Here is a 17,103-nt window from a genome sequence, read left to right as displayed (position 1 = left end):
CAAGTGTGGTGGCACACGCCTTTAATCCCAGCACTTGGGAAGCAGAGGCAGGCGGATCTCTGTGAGTTCAAGGCCAGCCTGGTCTACATAGTGAGTTCCAGGACAGCTGGGGCTACAGGGAGACCCTGCTTCAAAAAGATAAAAAAAAAAAGAAGTCACAGATAAAACCTTTTCATCCCCTACCCCCAAGATTACCACCTTTCCAAAACTGCAATGATTCTTTTTAGGATCTTATTCTAGTTGACTCAAGTCAGGCATTCCATCTTGGTTACAGGAACCTGGACAGGGCCTATCTCTGGTGGCTCCCAAGTTTTCTACCCTAACCATCATGCAGAGACCTATACAAATGCTTACTGTGTAAGGCAGTTTTCTGGGTATTATCTGGAATACAACCAGGTAGCTTTCTGCTCTGGCTGTAGAAACCAGGTGTTCCTGCTGGCCTGCCAAACAACAATCTTGAGAGGGTTACAGTCCACTGAAATCTCTGCCTATAGGAGCACACAGCAAACACATATTTGGTCCCCCTCTCCATTCCCATTGCCATCGACTGCCTAGTAGGGCACTACCATTTCTTGCCTGGAATACAACAGCAGCTTTCTCTTGTCTCTTAATTTCCTGTTTGTATCCTATCCAGTCTCCACAGAGTAGTAGTCAGAATGATCAATTATGCTACAAGCCTCTAAAATACAAGTCTGGTATTATTTTCTTCTTTTAAGTCTAGGTCAGTAGCTTCCTTTTGGACCTAGGATGCTATAAAAAAAAAAGGGATCTGAAGACATGGCCCACCTAGGCCTCTACAGAGTCCTCTTCATGCCTCTTTCTTGCTCACAGGACTCCAACTACACTGGCCTTTATTCTGTTCTCCAAACTATGCAGCTCTTTCTCATGGCAGAGATATCAAAAAGGTCATTTTCTCTCTTTAATGCTCATTCCTCTTTTTTTGTCTTTCAAGGGATAAAAACCCTACCCATCCTCTAAATTTAACCTAAAATATTATGTTCTTGGAAAGGCCTTTTCTGAAGCTAAGGTGATATTAGGTCCCTTGGTATAGTATTCTATACTTCTGCTCAGCAGCATTTATCGTAGTTCATATTTATTGATGTGGCTACATGTCATGCATGTGACTCTTGCTGAAGTTAGGTAACCTATGTTCCAAACACTCCATTCAAAGTCCTTCTGTGGTGGTCCACCTGGAGCAGAACATAGTCTTCTCTTTGGCATGTTATTTAAGGCTGACCACAACTGAGCAACAGGATATCATGGGAAAGCACGAAGAGATAGACTATCTAAGTTGCAGACTAAGAAGATTGGAGTTAAAAGTTACTAGCTATGAGAACCAGGACAGGTTTTGTGTTGTTTTTGTTTTTAAGCTCCCATAGACTAAATTTACTGATCTACAAAGTGGAACCATAAATATATGCCTGTTATGGTTACTAAGAGAATCATGTCAACTCGTATGATAAAGCTTTTTAAGACTAAAACAATACTCAATTATAACTGATGAATTTCTTATTGTGGCGAAATATACATAACCTAAAATTTACCATTAGTGACATTTACAAAGTTCACAATGTTGTACAACTGCCACTATTTGATAGTTATGTGGTGTATGCAGATTGTGCTGTACGGTGTATTCATGTCTGTGCAGGTATGTATCCCTGTGCAAGAATGAGGAGACCAGAGGCAATTGGGTGACTTTCTCTATTGCTCTCTACCTTATTTTTTAGGACAGGGTCTCTTACTGCACCTGAAGATCACCATCTCAGCTAGGCTGGCTGGCCAGCGAGCACCCAGGATTGGCCTGTATCATGCCCCTCCACACTAGGGTTACAGGCACACACACCCATGCCTAGCTTTTGAGTAATCTCAGGTTCTGCTTTCTTTGTAACTGTTCTTATCAATTGAGCCACCTCCCCCAACCCTACTTAATATTTTTTTGTGAGATTTTTTTGGTTATTCCTTTTCATATCCCTGTACATCTCAATATATTCTCTACTTAAACTCCTGCTTTGTCCAGATCTACACAAATCTGTCTGTAGGATCTCTTTGAAGTCCACTTTGATGTTGAGGATAACTGCTCTATTAATAAAAAATAACTCTTACACAGGACTTGGGTTCATTTCCCAGGACCCACATGGCAGCTAACAACTGTCATTTCAGCTCCAAGGGATCTGATGCCCTCCTCTGGCCTCTCTGGGCATTGCACATATGTGGTAAACTTACATACGTGCAGGCAAAACACTCATATACATAAAAATAAATAAAAAATTTAATGGCATCTAGGTGTGGTAGTGCACACCTTTAATCCCAGCACTTGGGAGGCAGGTGGCTCTGTGAGTTCAAGCCCAGCCTGGTCTACATAGCGAGTTTCAGGCCAGCTGGGGCAAAAGGAGAACGCTGTCTCAAAAAGACCAAAAAAAAAAAAAAAAAAAAAAAAAAAAAAAAAAAAAAAAAAAAAAAAAAGAGAGAAAAATTATATGGCATGCTCTTTCTGATTCTACATTATGAACTAGAAAAACTGTATTTTCCAACTGATTTGAATAGAGTATACAGATGGTATTTTTCATTAAGGAAGTAGTAACATGTATAAGAACACAAAAGTATGAGCCGGAAAGTGTGCAATTTACATAATCATTTTGATCTGTGACTCTCACATCTTAACAGATGCTAAATTCTTATAAACCAGGATTAAGGTCTTTACTTCAGTCTCTTGAATGTAAAACAGCTACAGTCTATACAGAACTAATTCCTTGGCTATTTTTGCGAAGCCTAGCTCATTTCCATAATATGTCTGAGGGAGAAGCTTATAGAACTCTCTACAGCAGGGTGTTAGCTGCTGGCTTACAAAACACCAAGACATTCTCTTTAATGAGTCTATCAATTAAAAACAACACATGGGTATATAACATAGTACATAATGGGTTTTCACATACACCAATTGCATCTGGCCCTGGAGGAACCTATTCAGATGAGATCCTAGGAAGCCAGAAGTATGCAAAACTATAGATTTTTACACCTTGTTTCTGTATTCAGAGAAGATATACTCCTAGACTTTCCACATATGCCTACCACAGTCTTCATCACATTCTGACCACAGGAGAGGAAGTTGGGACTGTGAAGGCAAGAGCTGTGCCTGTGTCGTTAACCAGTAAAATTCTATGAGTATGAATATACTGTATTTGGAACATATTGGGATTTCAGCAAGTATTTATAAGTAAGTAAAATTACAATCTTGACACAAATCTGATACAACTTAGGGAGGTTACCAGATAATGCTAATTATGAAATCTCTTTTCTTCTTTTGGGGAGAGGGTAAGTTTTTAATTTGTTAAAGTGAGTCTAAAGAGGACATTATATTTCATCCAAAAAAGAGATTATCAGCTCCACTAATGGGTGTGGCCCATTGCTATACTTACCTTGATTCGTGAACTGGGATTCAGCATTATGTATTTAATGGAACCTTGGATGTTCTCTGTCCAGGAGACCAGCCAAGTAACCTTATTATCATGTCGGACTTCTTTCCACTTATGTCCTGGAGGAGGAGAAGGAACCTTGGCATCTCTGTGGAAATAATCAAGCAGGAGGGAGTGAAATGAAGTGACAATTTCACCTTTCATAACCAGAACTGGACCTATCTGCCAAGGATGTATTTCCGAGATCACTCCTCACAAGCCAATCCTGAAAAAAAAAAAACACTTCGAGATATACCAATGGAATTACTAGCCTGCTCGTGTCCATCGCCTTCCTAAACAGTCCTTGCTAACGTGAGAACAGTCCCAACCACCAAAATACAGGAAAGCTCCACCTTAATTCTGCCCCAAAGGATGAACTTCTGTGCTCACTTGCTACAGTTGATGATGATGTCCTCAGGCATGATCCTCCTTTTCAGCATGCCCATCTTGGGGTGGTTGCCTCGGCCACGGAATAACCCAGGAGGCTCGATCTTGAAGTTGGCAATCCTTTCTCTATGATTATCCATCACACAGAAGCCATATTCTTTCAGTAATTTTTCATTTTCTTCTTTGATTTTCTGGAATACAGCAAGTACTCAAAACGGATTCAAACTGCTGTGTTCTAAGACTTATCTATTTTTATCTCTTGTGGGAGAAAGGTCAAGGTAAAATCTAAAAATCACTCGGAAGTGAATTCAAATAAAGGGAAATGTTTGGGGATATATATTTCTGGGATATATTATGGTCTAATATATCCCAAGATGGCTCCAAACTTACTCTGTAGATGAGAATGATCATGAACTTCTGATCCTCCTGCCTCCACTTCCCAAGTGCTGGGATTATAGGCATGTACCATCACCACATTTGGCATTATATAATGCTGGGGAACAAACCCAGGGATTTATACATGCGTGGCAAGCCCTGTACCAACTGAACTACACACACCTCCAGTCCTACCCTGTATTTTTAAATGTAACTTTAAAAATTCATACTATAGGTTAGGGATATAGCTCAGTTAAAGAGCACTTGCCTAGCACAAGGCTGAGTTTAGTCCCACTATTACAACAAAAGTTTCTTATCATAGTCTCAAATGGGCTGGAGAATGGTAGGCAATATCTCATAAAAGGGTATCACCAGAGCTGTTTAACTGAACAGCATTTCACAAAGTTTTAAAGCTCAGACATACTTGTCATAGATTCTTACTGGGTATGTTGTATGTACAGGTTTCTGTTTGTTTGCGATCCTTACACCATGAAGGCATGGGTAGGGGTGAGGTTGGGGAGTCATCTATCTACTCTCCAACATTTTATGTGTAGTGATTTGGTTCTTCTTATTGTTGTTATTTTTTTTTGTCTTTTGGAGACAGGGTCTGTACCAGCTGTCCTGAACTTTTTATGCAGACCAGGCTGGCCTAAAACTCAGAGATTCACCTGCCTCTGTGCCCCCAAGTGCACCACCACACTAGGCCTTATTGTTGTTTTTTAGACAGAGTACTGTCATCTTCAAACTCTTGACCCTTCTGCCTCAGCCCTCCTCAGTACTGGAGTTACAGGAGTCTAGCACTATGCATTGCAAGTTATAGGTTTTATGTGCTGATTCAATAACCAAGTCTTGCTGAACTTACTGGTCACAGGTGCACTTGCCAGGGGCCTGGGAAAGGCAATGTTTAATTTAGAATACTAGGGATAAAATTAACCTAAAATAAGAAGTTGAATTTAGTTTTTGTTTGATTTCCTTGAAAGAATGTGGGTCTTGCTTTGTAGTCCAGGCTGAAACTAAACTTGAACAATCCTCTTGCCTCAGCCACCTCAGTGCTAGGATTATAGGCATGTGCTACTACATTCAGATGCCAGTTATAGTAACTTAGTAATTTTAAAAATAAAGACTAAAAATTAGATGATTTAAATTATATAAACATGCAAATCCCTTTTAAACCTAGATGATGCATACCTTTAATCCTAGCACTCAGATGGCTGAGGCAGGTGGACTGCTATGAGATCTAAGCCAGCCTAGGATGGTCTACAGAGCGAGTTCCAAGCTGGGGCTACATAATGAGACCCAGTCTCAAAAACAACAACAAAAACCACAAAAAAACAAACAACTAAAAGACAAGCTGGGCATGGTGGCCCATGCGCACTCCGCAGGTAGATCTCTGTGAGTTCAAGGCCAGCCTGGTCTACGCAGTGAGTTCCACAGTGAGACAAGGAGATCCTGTCTCAAAACAAAAACAAAACCCCAAAACAACAACAAAAAACAAACAAAGAAAACAAAAACAGTAACCACAAAATGCTGAAAATTTAGGGCTTGTAAGTACAAAGAATTCACTGATACCCTGGACCTCCATTTAGATAACAAAAACCTAGCTTGGGGGCTGGAGAGATAGTTTAGCACCCACATCGCTAACATGCATCAGAAATTCTAGTTCCAGGGGATCTGATGCCTGCCTCTGGACTCCACAGGCTCCTCCTGGCATACAGTGCATATACACACATGTAGGCAAAACACTCATATACATAAAGTACAAATAAATAAAATATTTTAAAAATTTTCTTTGAAAAAAAAAAAACCAACCAAACAAAAGCCAGAACAAAACCCTCTAAATTAGGGTGGCAACTTTTTCTAAATAGAAAGTATTTTAAGCTTGAAGGCTATATAGTCTGTTACAATTACTCATCCCTGACCTTGTTGAATAAAATGAGCACGTAGAGAATATACAAATAAGTAGATGAATTCTTGTTCCAATTAAACATGTTCACAAACAGGCAGCTTGTAGAAGATGACACACATGCTGAATACTAGAAGGGTCTTGGAGCAATGAAGGCAGCCAAGACTGGGAAATGGAGATGGATGACTGTGGCTAGATTCCAAAGTAAAGAATAGGTAGGTACATGCCTGCCTTGATCCTGAGTTTATGTAGCCCCTGGGAGACTGTGCTCCCCATGCTTAATACTGTCTTAGTAGAGTTACTGACTCTTTTTGGTTAGTGGAACACCAGGGTTTCAGCCCTGAGCTACTGAGCAAAGTGCTCACTCACAATGCTCAGTCTAAGTCAACCTTAAGAAAGTTAGATTTTAAGAGGTTGAGGACCTTAAATCTTTAACATAAAACAATGTGAAATTATTGAAGTCAGTGCTGTCTCACAAGAACCAAAATATTTTAGAGAACTGAATACTATTAAAAATTATCTAGTTTGGCTGAGTGGATGATAGTAAACACCTTTAATCTCAACACTTGGGAGGCAAAGGCAGACAGACCTCTATGCGTTTGAGGTGAGTCGGGTATACAGAGGTCCAGGTGAGCCAGAGCTCAAAGGAAAAGAAAACAAAAAAGAAAAGCATTGTATTGTACCAATTTCTCTTCCTTGCTCATCTGTTTCCGAGCTTCTGACTGGGCTTTGAAATACTGGCTCATCTGGGTAAAATCACATTTGCTTAGGTTGGTGATTGTGTTCTTCTCTTCATTAGTCATTTCCTAGTTGAATGAAAAGAAGATAAATATATTAATAATTTCTCACCTTTCTTAGTAATTAAAGCAGAGCAACTTTTAAAAAAAGATGTTTAGAGAGGTAGCTAATCTCAATGAGCTTTTTTTTGGGGAAAAAAAAAAAAACAAAAAACCAACCATTATTTTATAGTATTTTGTTCTGCTATAAGCTTTGTACTTAAAATGAAAATAACAATGATTTATTTTGGAGAAACATTACTCTTGTTTCTTGGGATTCCTGACAGTGTTAAGAACACCAGTTTGAGAAAGATGAATCTTATTTGAGCAGTGAGATAAACACTTCCACTTGTGTTTTCTTATAGAAATATTACTCCTCTATTAACTTTGATTTTAGAGCTAGAATCAGGGGGTAAATTTCAATTCATTCTTAGTCCACATTACCCAAATGGACAATGAGATTTTTACAAATTGCATAGGGTGATTTAGTATAGGTGGTTTTAAGAGCAGATATGTAGAAACTACGTAAGATTAAGAAGCATGGCAGAATGGACTGTCAAGAGTCTCTCTGTAGCAGCAGCAGCAGCAGAGGCAGTCCTACCGAGACAGATGCTGCTTTCTCAGCAGGAATTGAGGTTTTCTGTTTGATCTCATCTGATAAATGCCTTTCTGCAGTCACATGAAAGATGAGAAGTATTTTCATTGGAGAGAAATCCCATTACAATAGTAAGAGGCAAAAGACAGACATATTTACCATAATAAAATTCCAAAAACTTAGCTACCAACATGAAATTTGTTGGCAAAACGATCATTTGCGTGTTTCAGTTTTTTTTTCAGCAAGCTGTTAAGGTATTAACACATGGGACATAATACTTTTGTTTCAACATTTTTGTAAACTATTAAGATATTAATACATATACCACAATACCTTTCTCCAATCTTTAAAGAAATTTTTCCTGAATATTTCTTTAGTAGTATATTCATGGTCAAGCATTTTTGCAAAGAATGTAGCTACTTCTTCTGCTTTGGGGCTCAGCTTCATGACTTTACCTAGAGGAAAAGGTGGTTCCAGACAGTAAGGTACAATATTCATAGTCTGTGGACAAAGTTCTGGAGAGTTCTTTAGTAATATTTTACCTTTCCAAGGTATAGAAAGGCCTGATGACACAGTTACAATAACAACAAAGAAAACATACTGTTTATATCTACTTATAAAAATTGTCCTTCTCTTTAGTAGATATTTACCTGGGTCATTCTCTGGAGACTATGCCAGTTAATTGTTCCCAGGTGCCTGCTCAGGACAGGGATGACCTGGGGAAGGCCCAGCCACTCTTCCTTTTCCTTTCAGCAAGCAGGGTCCTTTACATCTCTTCAATGGTTTTTAAAAATCAAATCCTCAGAAGGACTCCTGCCACTGCTAAGCTAAGCAGCTTCTGTTCAAGAAGGGGAGGAAGGGATAGGGACAGGGAGTGGAAGAAAGGAATTGTGGGGAAAAGAAAAAGGCATCTTTCTTCTTTAAAGTTATGTGGGTGGAATATGAATAAAAAATATATCCATAGCAGGCAAGCCCAGATTTCCCATATGAAAGCCTAAATAAGACCTTCCTCTAGAACCTTGCTACTTAACGTGTCGCTCACACACAAAAAAGCAGCAGCACAAGGGAGTTTGTTAGAAACATCAAGTTTGGGGCTCAAACCCTAGACCTAGAATCAGAAACTGCATTTTATGTATTGATGGATATTTGTGTGTTCATGTGGGGTGGTGTATGCCATGGTGCTCACACAGAAGTCCGTAACAGCCTCAGATGTCAGTCTTTGCCTTTCACCTTGTTCTGAAGGAAGACTTCTCTTGTTGCCCACTTCTCTGTATGCCAGGCTAGCTGACATAGGAGCTTCCATAATTATCCTGTCTCTACTTCCCATCTCCCCATAAAGGTGCAGTGGGATTATAGATTGCTGTGGTGTTATTTCACGCAGCTTTTTAAATATGGGTTCTGGGGAATCTACACTCAGGTGTAATGGCTTGCACAGCAAGTGCATTACTCATTGAGCCATCTCCTCAGCCTAGAAACTGCACTCAGTAAAGCTCACATGCACAGTAAAGTTTAAAATGCACCACTCCTAAAACACTAAGGACAGGATTAGGAGGATGCCTTTCCCAGGAAATCTGGATCCATCCACAGCATAAGAAATGGCTGAGTCCTGGTAGCATGTAAATATATGTAAAAGTTGCTCTAAAAAAAAAATCCATGTTTCACAACAAAAGCCCAGAAACTGATAAAATGAGGTCTAAAGGTTTTGTGTACCTTAGATCATAAAACAGTGAAAGTAATGAGGAGTTTAATCTGTCTTTCAAAGAGAATATAATACTCCTAGGGCCAATTTCTATCTTTTCTTGAAAACCCAACTTTACGATACCATGAGAAGCAATCTGTGCCATAATAATAGCATTTGGCTGTATTTTAAATGAGATTAAATATAAGTCCACTGCCTTACAATTATGTAAGTACTAATAATTCAACTAAGGAATTCCACACTCATTATAGAAACCTGAAACTTAACCAGAAACCTACCCATTGCAAAACTCAGAAGACATCTTGTCTCATGATGGCTGGAAGATTGCCATCCCTGACTGTAGGAATATAGAGAATGTAGCACAAGCTGAAACTCATTCATGGCAAACAGAGAATCATCTTGGAAGACGTAATTTAGATTTAGAGATTTCCTGCTATTTTCCCCACTCAGGCCTGATCCATAGTTGCTAGTAAAACCAACATGATTCAAATGTAAAGAAAAAGCCAGGTATGTTAGCACTGGTCTATAACAGCAGGACTCAGGAGGCTAAGGCAGGAGAAGGTACATGAGTTTAAGTAAGCCTAGGCTACAGCTACAAAGCACCATCTCAAAACAAAAAAGAAAAATATTTAAATGGCAAGAAGACTGTAAACTGTTGTCTGGTAAGTTTAATATAATAAACTAAAGAAAAAGAATTGAGACTCTTTGGACTATTTTATTGGCTTCTGTCTCAAATAAAGAAGCTATTATGATTTGTCTTGTTTTAAATGCACTGTTGTCAAAAGTGGTGGTGGGACGATGACTCGTAGGTCCTAGTAATGGTAGTACTTTGTGGAAAAGGCTGAGCTCCAGGAAAATGAAACTTGTTGAGTCAAAGCAGAAACTGAAGGTGGCAGTAGAGGCAGCAATTCAATGTGTCCACCAGCCCTGGGTACTTGACAGATTCTAAAGGAATCTTGGAATTTTCTTCCACAGAGACTAAGCAGTACTTATCATTTTGGACCAATACATCAAATACTCTTGACTTACTGCTTATTGGGAGTTTATATGATGAAAGGAAAGAAATCCCAGAGGAAAACCAACAGAGGAAATGCTAGAGTTCCTACAGTGGAGGACTAGGCAAAATGGGGCAAGGGACCATAGCAGGCCTTGGCTTGCCATATTGAAAAGAGAAACAAACCCCAGAATGAAGGGATATAGTTTTCTATTCAATCACTTTGAACTTCATAGTGAGGCTTTTTCCAGTTGAGTTTTCTTTTTTTTTTAAATTTAATTTTATTATTTTTATTTTATGTGTATGTGTGTATTGCCTGAATGTAGGTAAGTGCACCCGTGCTGCACAATGCCCGAGGAGGTCAGAACAGGCTGTTGGATCCCCTGGGACTGGAGTTACGGACAGTTGTTAGCTGCCTTGTGGGTGCTGGGATCTGAACCTGGGTCTTCTGCAAGAAAAACCAGTGTTCTTAACTGCTGAGCCATCTCTCCAGACCCCTCCAGTTGAGTTTTCTAAAGCTTAGTGAATCCAGACCAGGGCTATAGAGCAGCACTTGTCTTTTTCAAGGTCTCAGGCCTTTTCTCTTCATCAGGAATTTTGGCTTCAAGTTATAGTTAAGAGTCTCCAGGAATGACCTGGGGTGGGAGCTGAAAAAACTCTGTCCTGTGCTTTCTGGTCAGATTGTGTGACAAACATTTGCAACTGAGATTATGGGGTGGTTTATGTCTATTTCCTAAAGTCAGAGAGTAAGTCAGTAGTCCTTTACTGCTATAAATCGGTATCTGAATACAAGCGTATTCAATAAACACATTCTTTTACAAAACAAATTCTGACTTCTCAAGTTTGTTGTTTTTTTCATTTATAGAAGAACCAGCCAGCCCTTCAGTTAAAAACATCCCTTATACAAAATGACTGGAACCAAAAGTGCTTAGGGTTTTTGTTCTCAGATGTTTGAGTGTGAGTATGAGAGAGAGAGAGTGAGAGAGAGAGAGAGAGAGAGAGAGAGAGAGAGAGAGAGAGAATAAGTAAATGAGATATCTGGGACTTTTTTTTATCTTTTTGAGACAAGGTCTCCCTGTAGCTCCCAGCAGGCCTGGAATCACCACATAGACCAGGCTGGCCTTCATTCTCCTGCCTCTGCCTCCTGAGTACTGGGATTAAAGGTGTGGGCCACCACGATCCGTGTGTAAATGAATCTTGAGGATGGGACTCGAGTGTGGAAACAAAATTATTTCATACACACCCTATATTATGTGGACCCAAAAAGTAATACTAGATATTTTTTAAATCTTAGGAAGGATATAAAACTTCATTTGTTTTAACTGAATTTATTTAGTATGTGTGTGTAGGCATGGGCATGCCATGGTGTGCATGTTGGAAGTCTAAAGAAAACTTGCAGGAATTGGTTCTCCCACCTTCTACCATATGGATTCCAGACATCAAATTCAGGTCATCAGGCATGGCATGAAGCACCTTACTCACCAAGATATCTGGAGTGTCATGTTGGTGTTTAAAAATTTAGGGGGAGAGGGCCTGGAGAGATGGCTCTGCGGTTAAGAACACCAGCTACTCTTGCAGAGGACTCAGGTTTGATTCCCAGTACCTACATGGCAGCTAACAACCATCCGTAACTCCAGTTCCAGGGGATTCAACACCCTCTTCCGACCTCTGTGGGCACTGCATGCCATGAGTGCACTAATATACATGCAGGCAATACACATAAAATAAAAATATATTAAAAATTAAGATTCCTAAAAAATTTGCAATATCTAGATTTCAAATCTGAGACTGTGGCCCTGAAGCCACTGCTGGTGGGTAGAGATGAACCAAAGCTCTCCAGTGCTTCCCAACTGGCAATTCAGCAGTTTTCCTGCCCAACATTGCTCAATGTTGGTTCAGAAACACCCAGTCCCACCCCATGTCTATTAAACAGGCTCAAATTGACTTGGTGAATCTTAAGCACACAGGGTTTGAGGAACAATGCACTAGGCATATCTGGACAGAACCCTTGGAATGAAGGAAATCAGCTGGAAATCATAAGCTATCATGCTGTCAGCAAAAGGCATGTGAAAGAGTATTCTCAAATCCTTCAATCCAAAGACAGAAATACAGATGATATAACTCATAGGCAATTTAGAGGGTTCTAAGAGACCCAAGATGCCAGGCATGGTGGCACATGCTTTAATCCCAGTACTCAGGAGGCAGAGGTAAGTAACCACACAAAGACAGTAAAACAAAGTAAGAAACTACAAAGGACTCTTCTTGACCAAGGATCAGACAACCTTGAAATAACTCACCATCGTAATAAAACTTGACAGTCTCCGGAAGAGGTTCATATGGCGGAGCAAACACGGGACCCTTATGTTCTAGGAATTTCCACTTGATGCCTTCAGGATAGCGTTCTTCTTCCCACCTTTCAAAAACAAGGCACAACCTCATACAATGATCACATTGCCTAATACAAAGATTATCATATTTTTAAATGCCAAAATAATTATCTGACCAATTGCTGGTTATGGTTAGGGTTACTAATTCAAGGCCTAGAGTAAAAGAACCTGTGTCTCACTTTGAAAAAGATAGCAGTCAAGAGAAAGATGGAATACAAGGGGGAAAATGCAGTTCAATAGTTTCAGATCCAAGATATTAAAGACCGTTACCCAAAGAGCTCAGCAATGACATGAGGATAATGGAAATGGAAAGAGTTGTTCCACTACCAGTGCTGTAACACTAAACCACAATGTATACACGAAGGCAGTATTATGCTGATGATATACAGGAAAAGAACTTCTGATAATGGACATGCAGGTCAAAGTTCACGGAAAACAGCCCCATAACAATGTGCAAAATATAGGGCTAGAGGGGCTTCAGAGATGGCTCAGCAGTTAAGAGCCCTGACTGCTCTTGCCAAGGACCCAGGTTCAATTCCCAGCACCCACATGGCAGCTAACAACCATCTGTTACTCCAGTTCTGGGGGAATCCAACGCCTTCTCCTGACCTCCACAGGCACTGCACAACACAGGTGCACTTACACACATCCAGGCAATACACTCATACACATAAAATAAAAATAATAAAATATTAAAAAAAAAAAAAATATATATATATATATATAGGGCTAGAGAGATCGCTCAGCAGTCAAGAGCGCTTACTGCTCTGGCAGAGGTCCTGGGTTGGGTTCCCAGGACACACATCAGGCAGCTCACAACTGCCTGTAACTCCAGTTCCAGTGGATCGGATGTCCTCTAGTCTCTGTGGGCACCTGTGCACATAAATTCACAGGTACACACATATAAATAAAAATAATAAATTTTTTAAAAGGCAAAATGTAACAGACAAATACTTAGTTCATCTGAGGCATACTGAGTTTAGGAACTTCTGAATTATATGGTCTAGTTTAAACTGACAAAAGAATCTAAATAATTTCAGGGAAAACAACTTTCTAAATGCTTTCATTAAAATAGGGTCAGGGGGCTGGAGAGATGGCTCAGCAGTTAAGAGCACTGACTGTTCTTGCAGGAGCCGGGTTCAATTCCCAGCACCCACATGGCGGCTATGAACTGTCCTTAACTCCAGTTCCAGGGGAATCTGAAACCCTCTTCTGACCTCCAGAGCATTGCATGACAGTGCACGCACTTACATGCAGGCAATACACTCATACACAAAAATAAAAATAATAAAATATTTAAAAAGGATCAAACATACAGAAAAACTGTATAGAGTACTACCACTTACAAAAACTTGTTAAAATTTTGCTATATATTCTATTTTGGCTGAACCATTTCAAAGTTACTATGGAAACTTTATCAGTAGATATTCTAACAATTATCTCTAAGATGTGATATTCTCCTACATAATTATAACAAATGATATTGTATCTAACAAAAATCAAAATTTTTCTAGTATCATTCTGATTATAACCATCCCAATGAGATTCAAAATGTATTTTATACACCAAAATCTAATTAAGGATCATACACTCCAATTCATGGATGTTTCCAAAGCCTCCTTCACTCTGGAACAGGTTTTATCATAACCCTCAGATTTCTTTTAATATATTAGTATATTGCATGCATGTGTTCAAGTGCGCAATGTATCATGCAATGCCCGTGGAGTTCAGAAGAGGGCATCAGATTCCCCTGGAACTGGTGTTAGCTGCCATGTAGATGCTGGGAATCAAACCTAGGTCCTCTGCAAGAGCAGCCAGTGCTCTTAATCTTTGAGCCATCTCTCCAGCCCCAACCCTCACATTAAAAAAAAAAAAACCTCATTAGTCAAACAGAATCATTTAACATACAGAATTTCTTCATAGATTTTATCTTTATTAATTGCTACTTTAAAACAAAAGAAATTCAGGGGCTGGGGAGATGGCTCAGTGGTTAAGAGCACTGACTGCTCTCACAGAGGACCCAGGTTTGATTCCCAGCACCCACATGGTGGTATGAACCGTCCTTAACTCCAGTTCCAGGGGAATCTGAAGTCTTCTTCTGACCTCCGCGGCACTGCATGACATGGGTACACTCACATACATGCAAGCAATATACACTCCTACACATAAAAAGTAATAAAATATTTTAAAAAACCAAAACAAAAGAAATTCTATTTTACTGTTTATTAATTCCTTTCAAATCCAATGTTTTAAATGAAGTTCAAAAACATCAACTAATACATGAACCAGACCATGCTATAAAATACTATTACTATAAAACCAAAGTCAACATACAGTATCAGGTGAGTTTCAAGAAGGGTCAAGATCATTTCATAGTTAAAGGACAGTTTTTCAACACTCTTTCAACACTGGATGGTAAGTTAACTCAAATGAACCTAAAACCTAAAGATCTAAATATAAGAGCTAAAACTATAATAAGACATTTAGAAGTAAAACGAAAGGCTTTATGACACTGGATTTGGCAGTGATTTCTCAGACATCATACCAAAAGTAACAGCAATAAAATCATGGTCTTCCTATAACCCCCGCTGGCTTGGAACTTACTAGGTAGACCAAGCTGGCCTCAGTCTCTGACTCCCCAGGGCTGGGATTAAAGCCGTGCACTACCAAGTAAAAATTAAATAAAAGATCTTTTATAATCAACCGAGAACTTTACAGATAGGAAATTGACAGAATTTCCCACTAGCTGATGACAAACACAGGCCTGGATGCAGGACTCTACCTAACCCCAAACTCTAGAAATCAGAGAAAATATTGCACTCATGTGAAAGCATTTTCAAGGGACCTATCTGCTGTAGTAATCACAGAGTAATTCTGGAGAGGTTCAGAGCACAATGTTTTCCCTAATATCGGGGATTTGGCTTCGTTATCATCAATTCCAGTGTTTCTAAATGAAGTATCCAAACTGTTTTTCACAATTATTCCGAATTCAACCTGGTTTATCTTCAGGATCCACAGCAACTTCGTTACCATTTAAAAGCAAATTAAGATAGCCAATGAATCACTGAACATTAAACTTCAGTTTAAACAGAAAGATGAAACATATCTTCCAATATGCTGGTGTTACTGGACTGACAATTATTAATGTTCAAATAAAATCCATGTTGACTTTTAGGCCTCTCACCAGTGCTTGCAGCCTGCTCCCCTCCCCAAATACATTAGGAAAAACACACATTCAAAATGCCCTCTCTGTGGTAGGCTGGCTCATAAATTTAAGTTAGGGAGCAATTTTATTTTTAAAAATTGCTTGAAAAGGAAGAAGGTGCAGAAGTGCTAGAAATTCCTATGAGGTCGTGAAGTAGGGCCTACATGCCTTCTTTTTTTTTTTTTTAAAGACAGCCTCACTATGTAGCCCTGGTTGGCCTAGGACTCCTTATGTAGACTAGGCTGGCCTCCAAGTCACAAAGATCTGCCTGCCTGCCTCTGCCTCCCCACTGCTGGCATGAAAAAAGCAGGCCACCATGCACAGCCCCCACATGGTCTTTGAAATCAAGTTCCCCCGGAGTCAACAAGTATCTCATAATAAACTGTAAACTTCCTGATCCATAAAAATTCAGAAATGAAAGTGAACACTACAGCTTTCTGAAAGCTAGAGTTAAGAATAGGTTCTGATTTGTGAACACCAATAGTCTCTATTAAAGTTTTTTTTTTTGTTTTGAACCATCATTTCCAATGGTATTTTTGAGTCTTGGTCTTACTGCATCAATTCCTTACAGTATCTTTTTTTTTCGGTGGGGATGGTTTCTTTTATTAAGTTGATACTGGTCACAAGATGTTAATTCAGAAACAGAGGTGGACAAGGACTGGCAGCTACAGATGCCCCCAATCACCGGTGAACAGTCTCTGCTGCAACACTCCACAGTCACTGCACTGGCAATCAGTTGGCCAGCCTTGCAGGAAGTCAGCTCAACACACACACACGCACGCACGCACGCACGCACGCACCCCTCCTGACCCCCCACCCCACCGTGAAGCCATCCCACCAGCCCCTGGCGGGGAACTCTTAAGCACATAGTAGGGTTTCTCTCGCTGGGAAGGCTGGCCTCCGTCGGGGTCTTCGGACAAGGGTGGAACAGAATAAGGGCAGAAATCGTCTGGGCTACACTGACACTACCCCAGACCCGGTCCTCAAGAAGGTCGCCGCTCCTCTCAAATACGGTGGCCACAAAGGCATCAAAAAGGATGGCGGACCTTCTCAAACATGGCGGCCACTTAGGCACCCTTCTCAAACTGGATGGCCACTGAGGCATCAAGCTAATCGTCCTTCCCAAACATGGCGGCCACTCAGCATCCAGGGAAGCACCCTTCTCCAATTTCTTACGATGTTATAGTCCTTACTTCTTTGAACACTTTCTCCTAAGAGATCCAAAACGCCATACCTCTTACTGCACACTAGTAACAAACTTGCCAGTTTCCAAATCTTTTGCAATAATCTATTTAGAATGAGCTTGGTTCTTGTTTTGGCTTTATCTTTA

At 39.9% G+C, this 17,103-nt stretch overlaps 1 protein-coding gene across 1 annotated transcript in view; it reads right to left on the bottom strand.

Annotated features, from left to right (window-relative positions):
* The window catches only part of Top1 (DNA topoisomerase I), a 93,831-nt gene that overhangs the window by 15,202 nt on the left and 61,526 nt on the right, over positions 1 to 17,103 (bottom strand). The window contains exons 9-13 of the mRNA XM_008849585.3: positions 12,479 to 12,594; positions 7,822 to 7,943; positions 6,801 to 6,923; positions 3,843 to 4,030; positions 3,417 to 3,561 (exon numbers count right to left, since the gene is read on the bottom strand). Of these exons, the coding sequence (XP_008847807.2) occupies positions 3,417 to 3,561; positions 3,843 to 4,030; positions 6,801 to 6,923; positions 7,822 to 7,943; positions 12,479 to 12,594 (694 nt within the window). The remainder of the gene's footprint in view (positions 1 to 3,416; positions 3,562 to 3,842; positions 4,031 to 6,800; positions 6,924 to 7,821; positions 7,944 to 12,478; positions 12,595 to 17,103) is intronic.

Source organism: Nannospalax galili, unplaced genomic scaffold (genome assembly GCF_000622305.1).
Source record: "Nannospalax galili isolate Female #2095 unplaced genomic scaffold, S.galili_v1.0 scaffold765, whole genome shotgun sequence".
In the NCBI taxonomy this organism is placed as follows: Eukaryota; Metazoa; Chordata; class Mammalia; order Rodentia; family Spalacidae; genus Nannospalax; species Nannospalax galili.
This window is presented reverse-complemented; position numbering and strand designations above follow the sequence as displayed.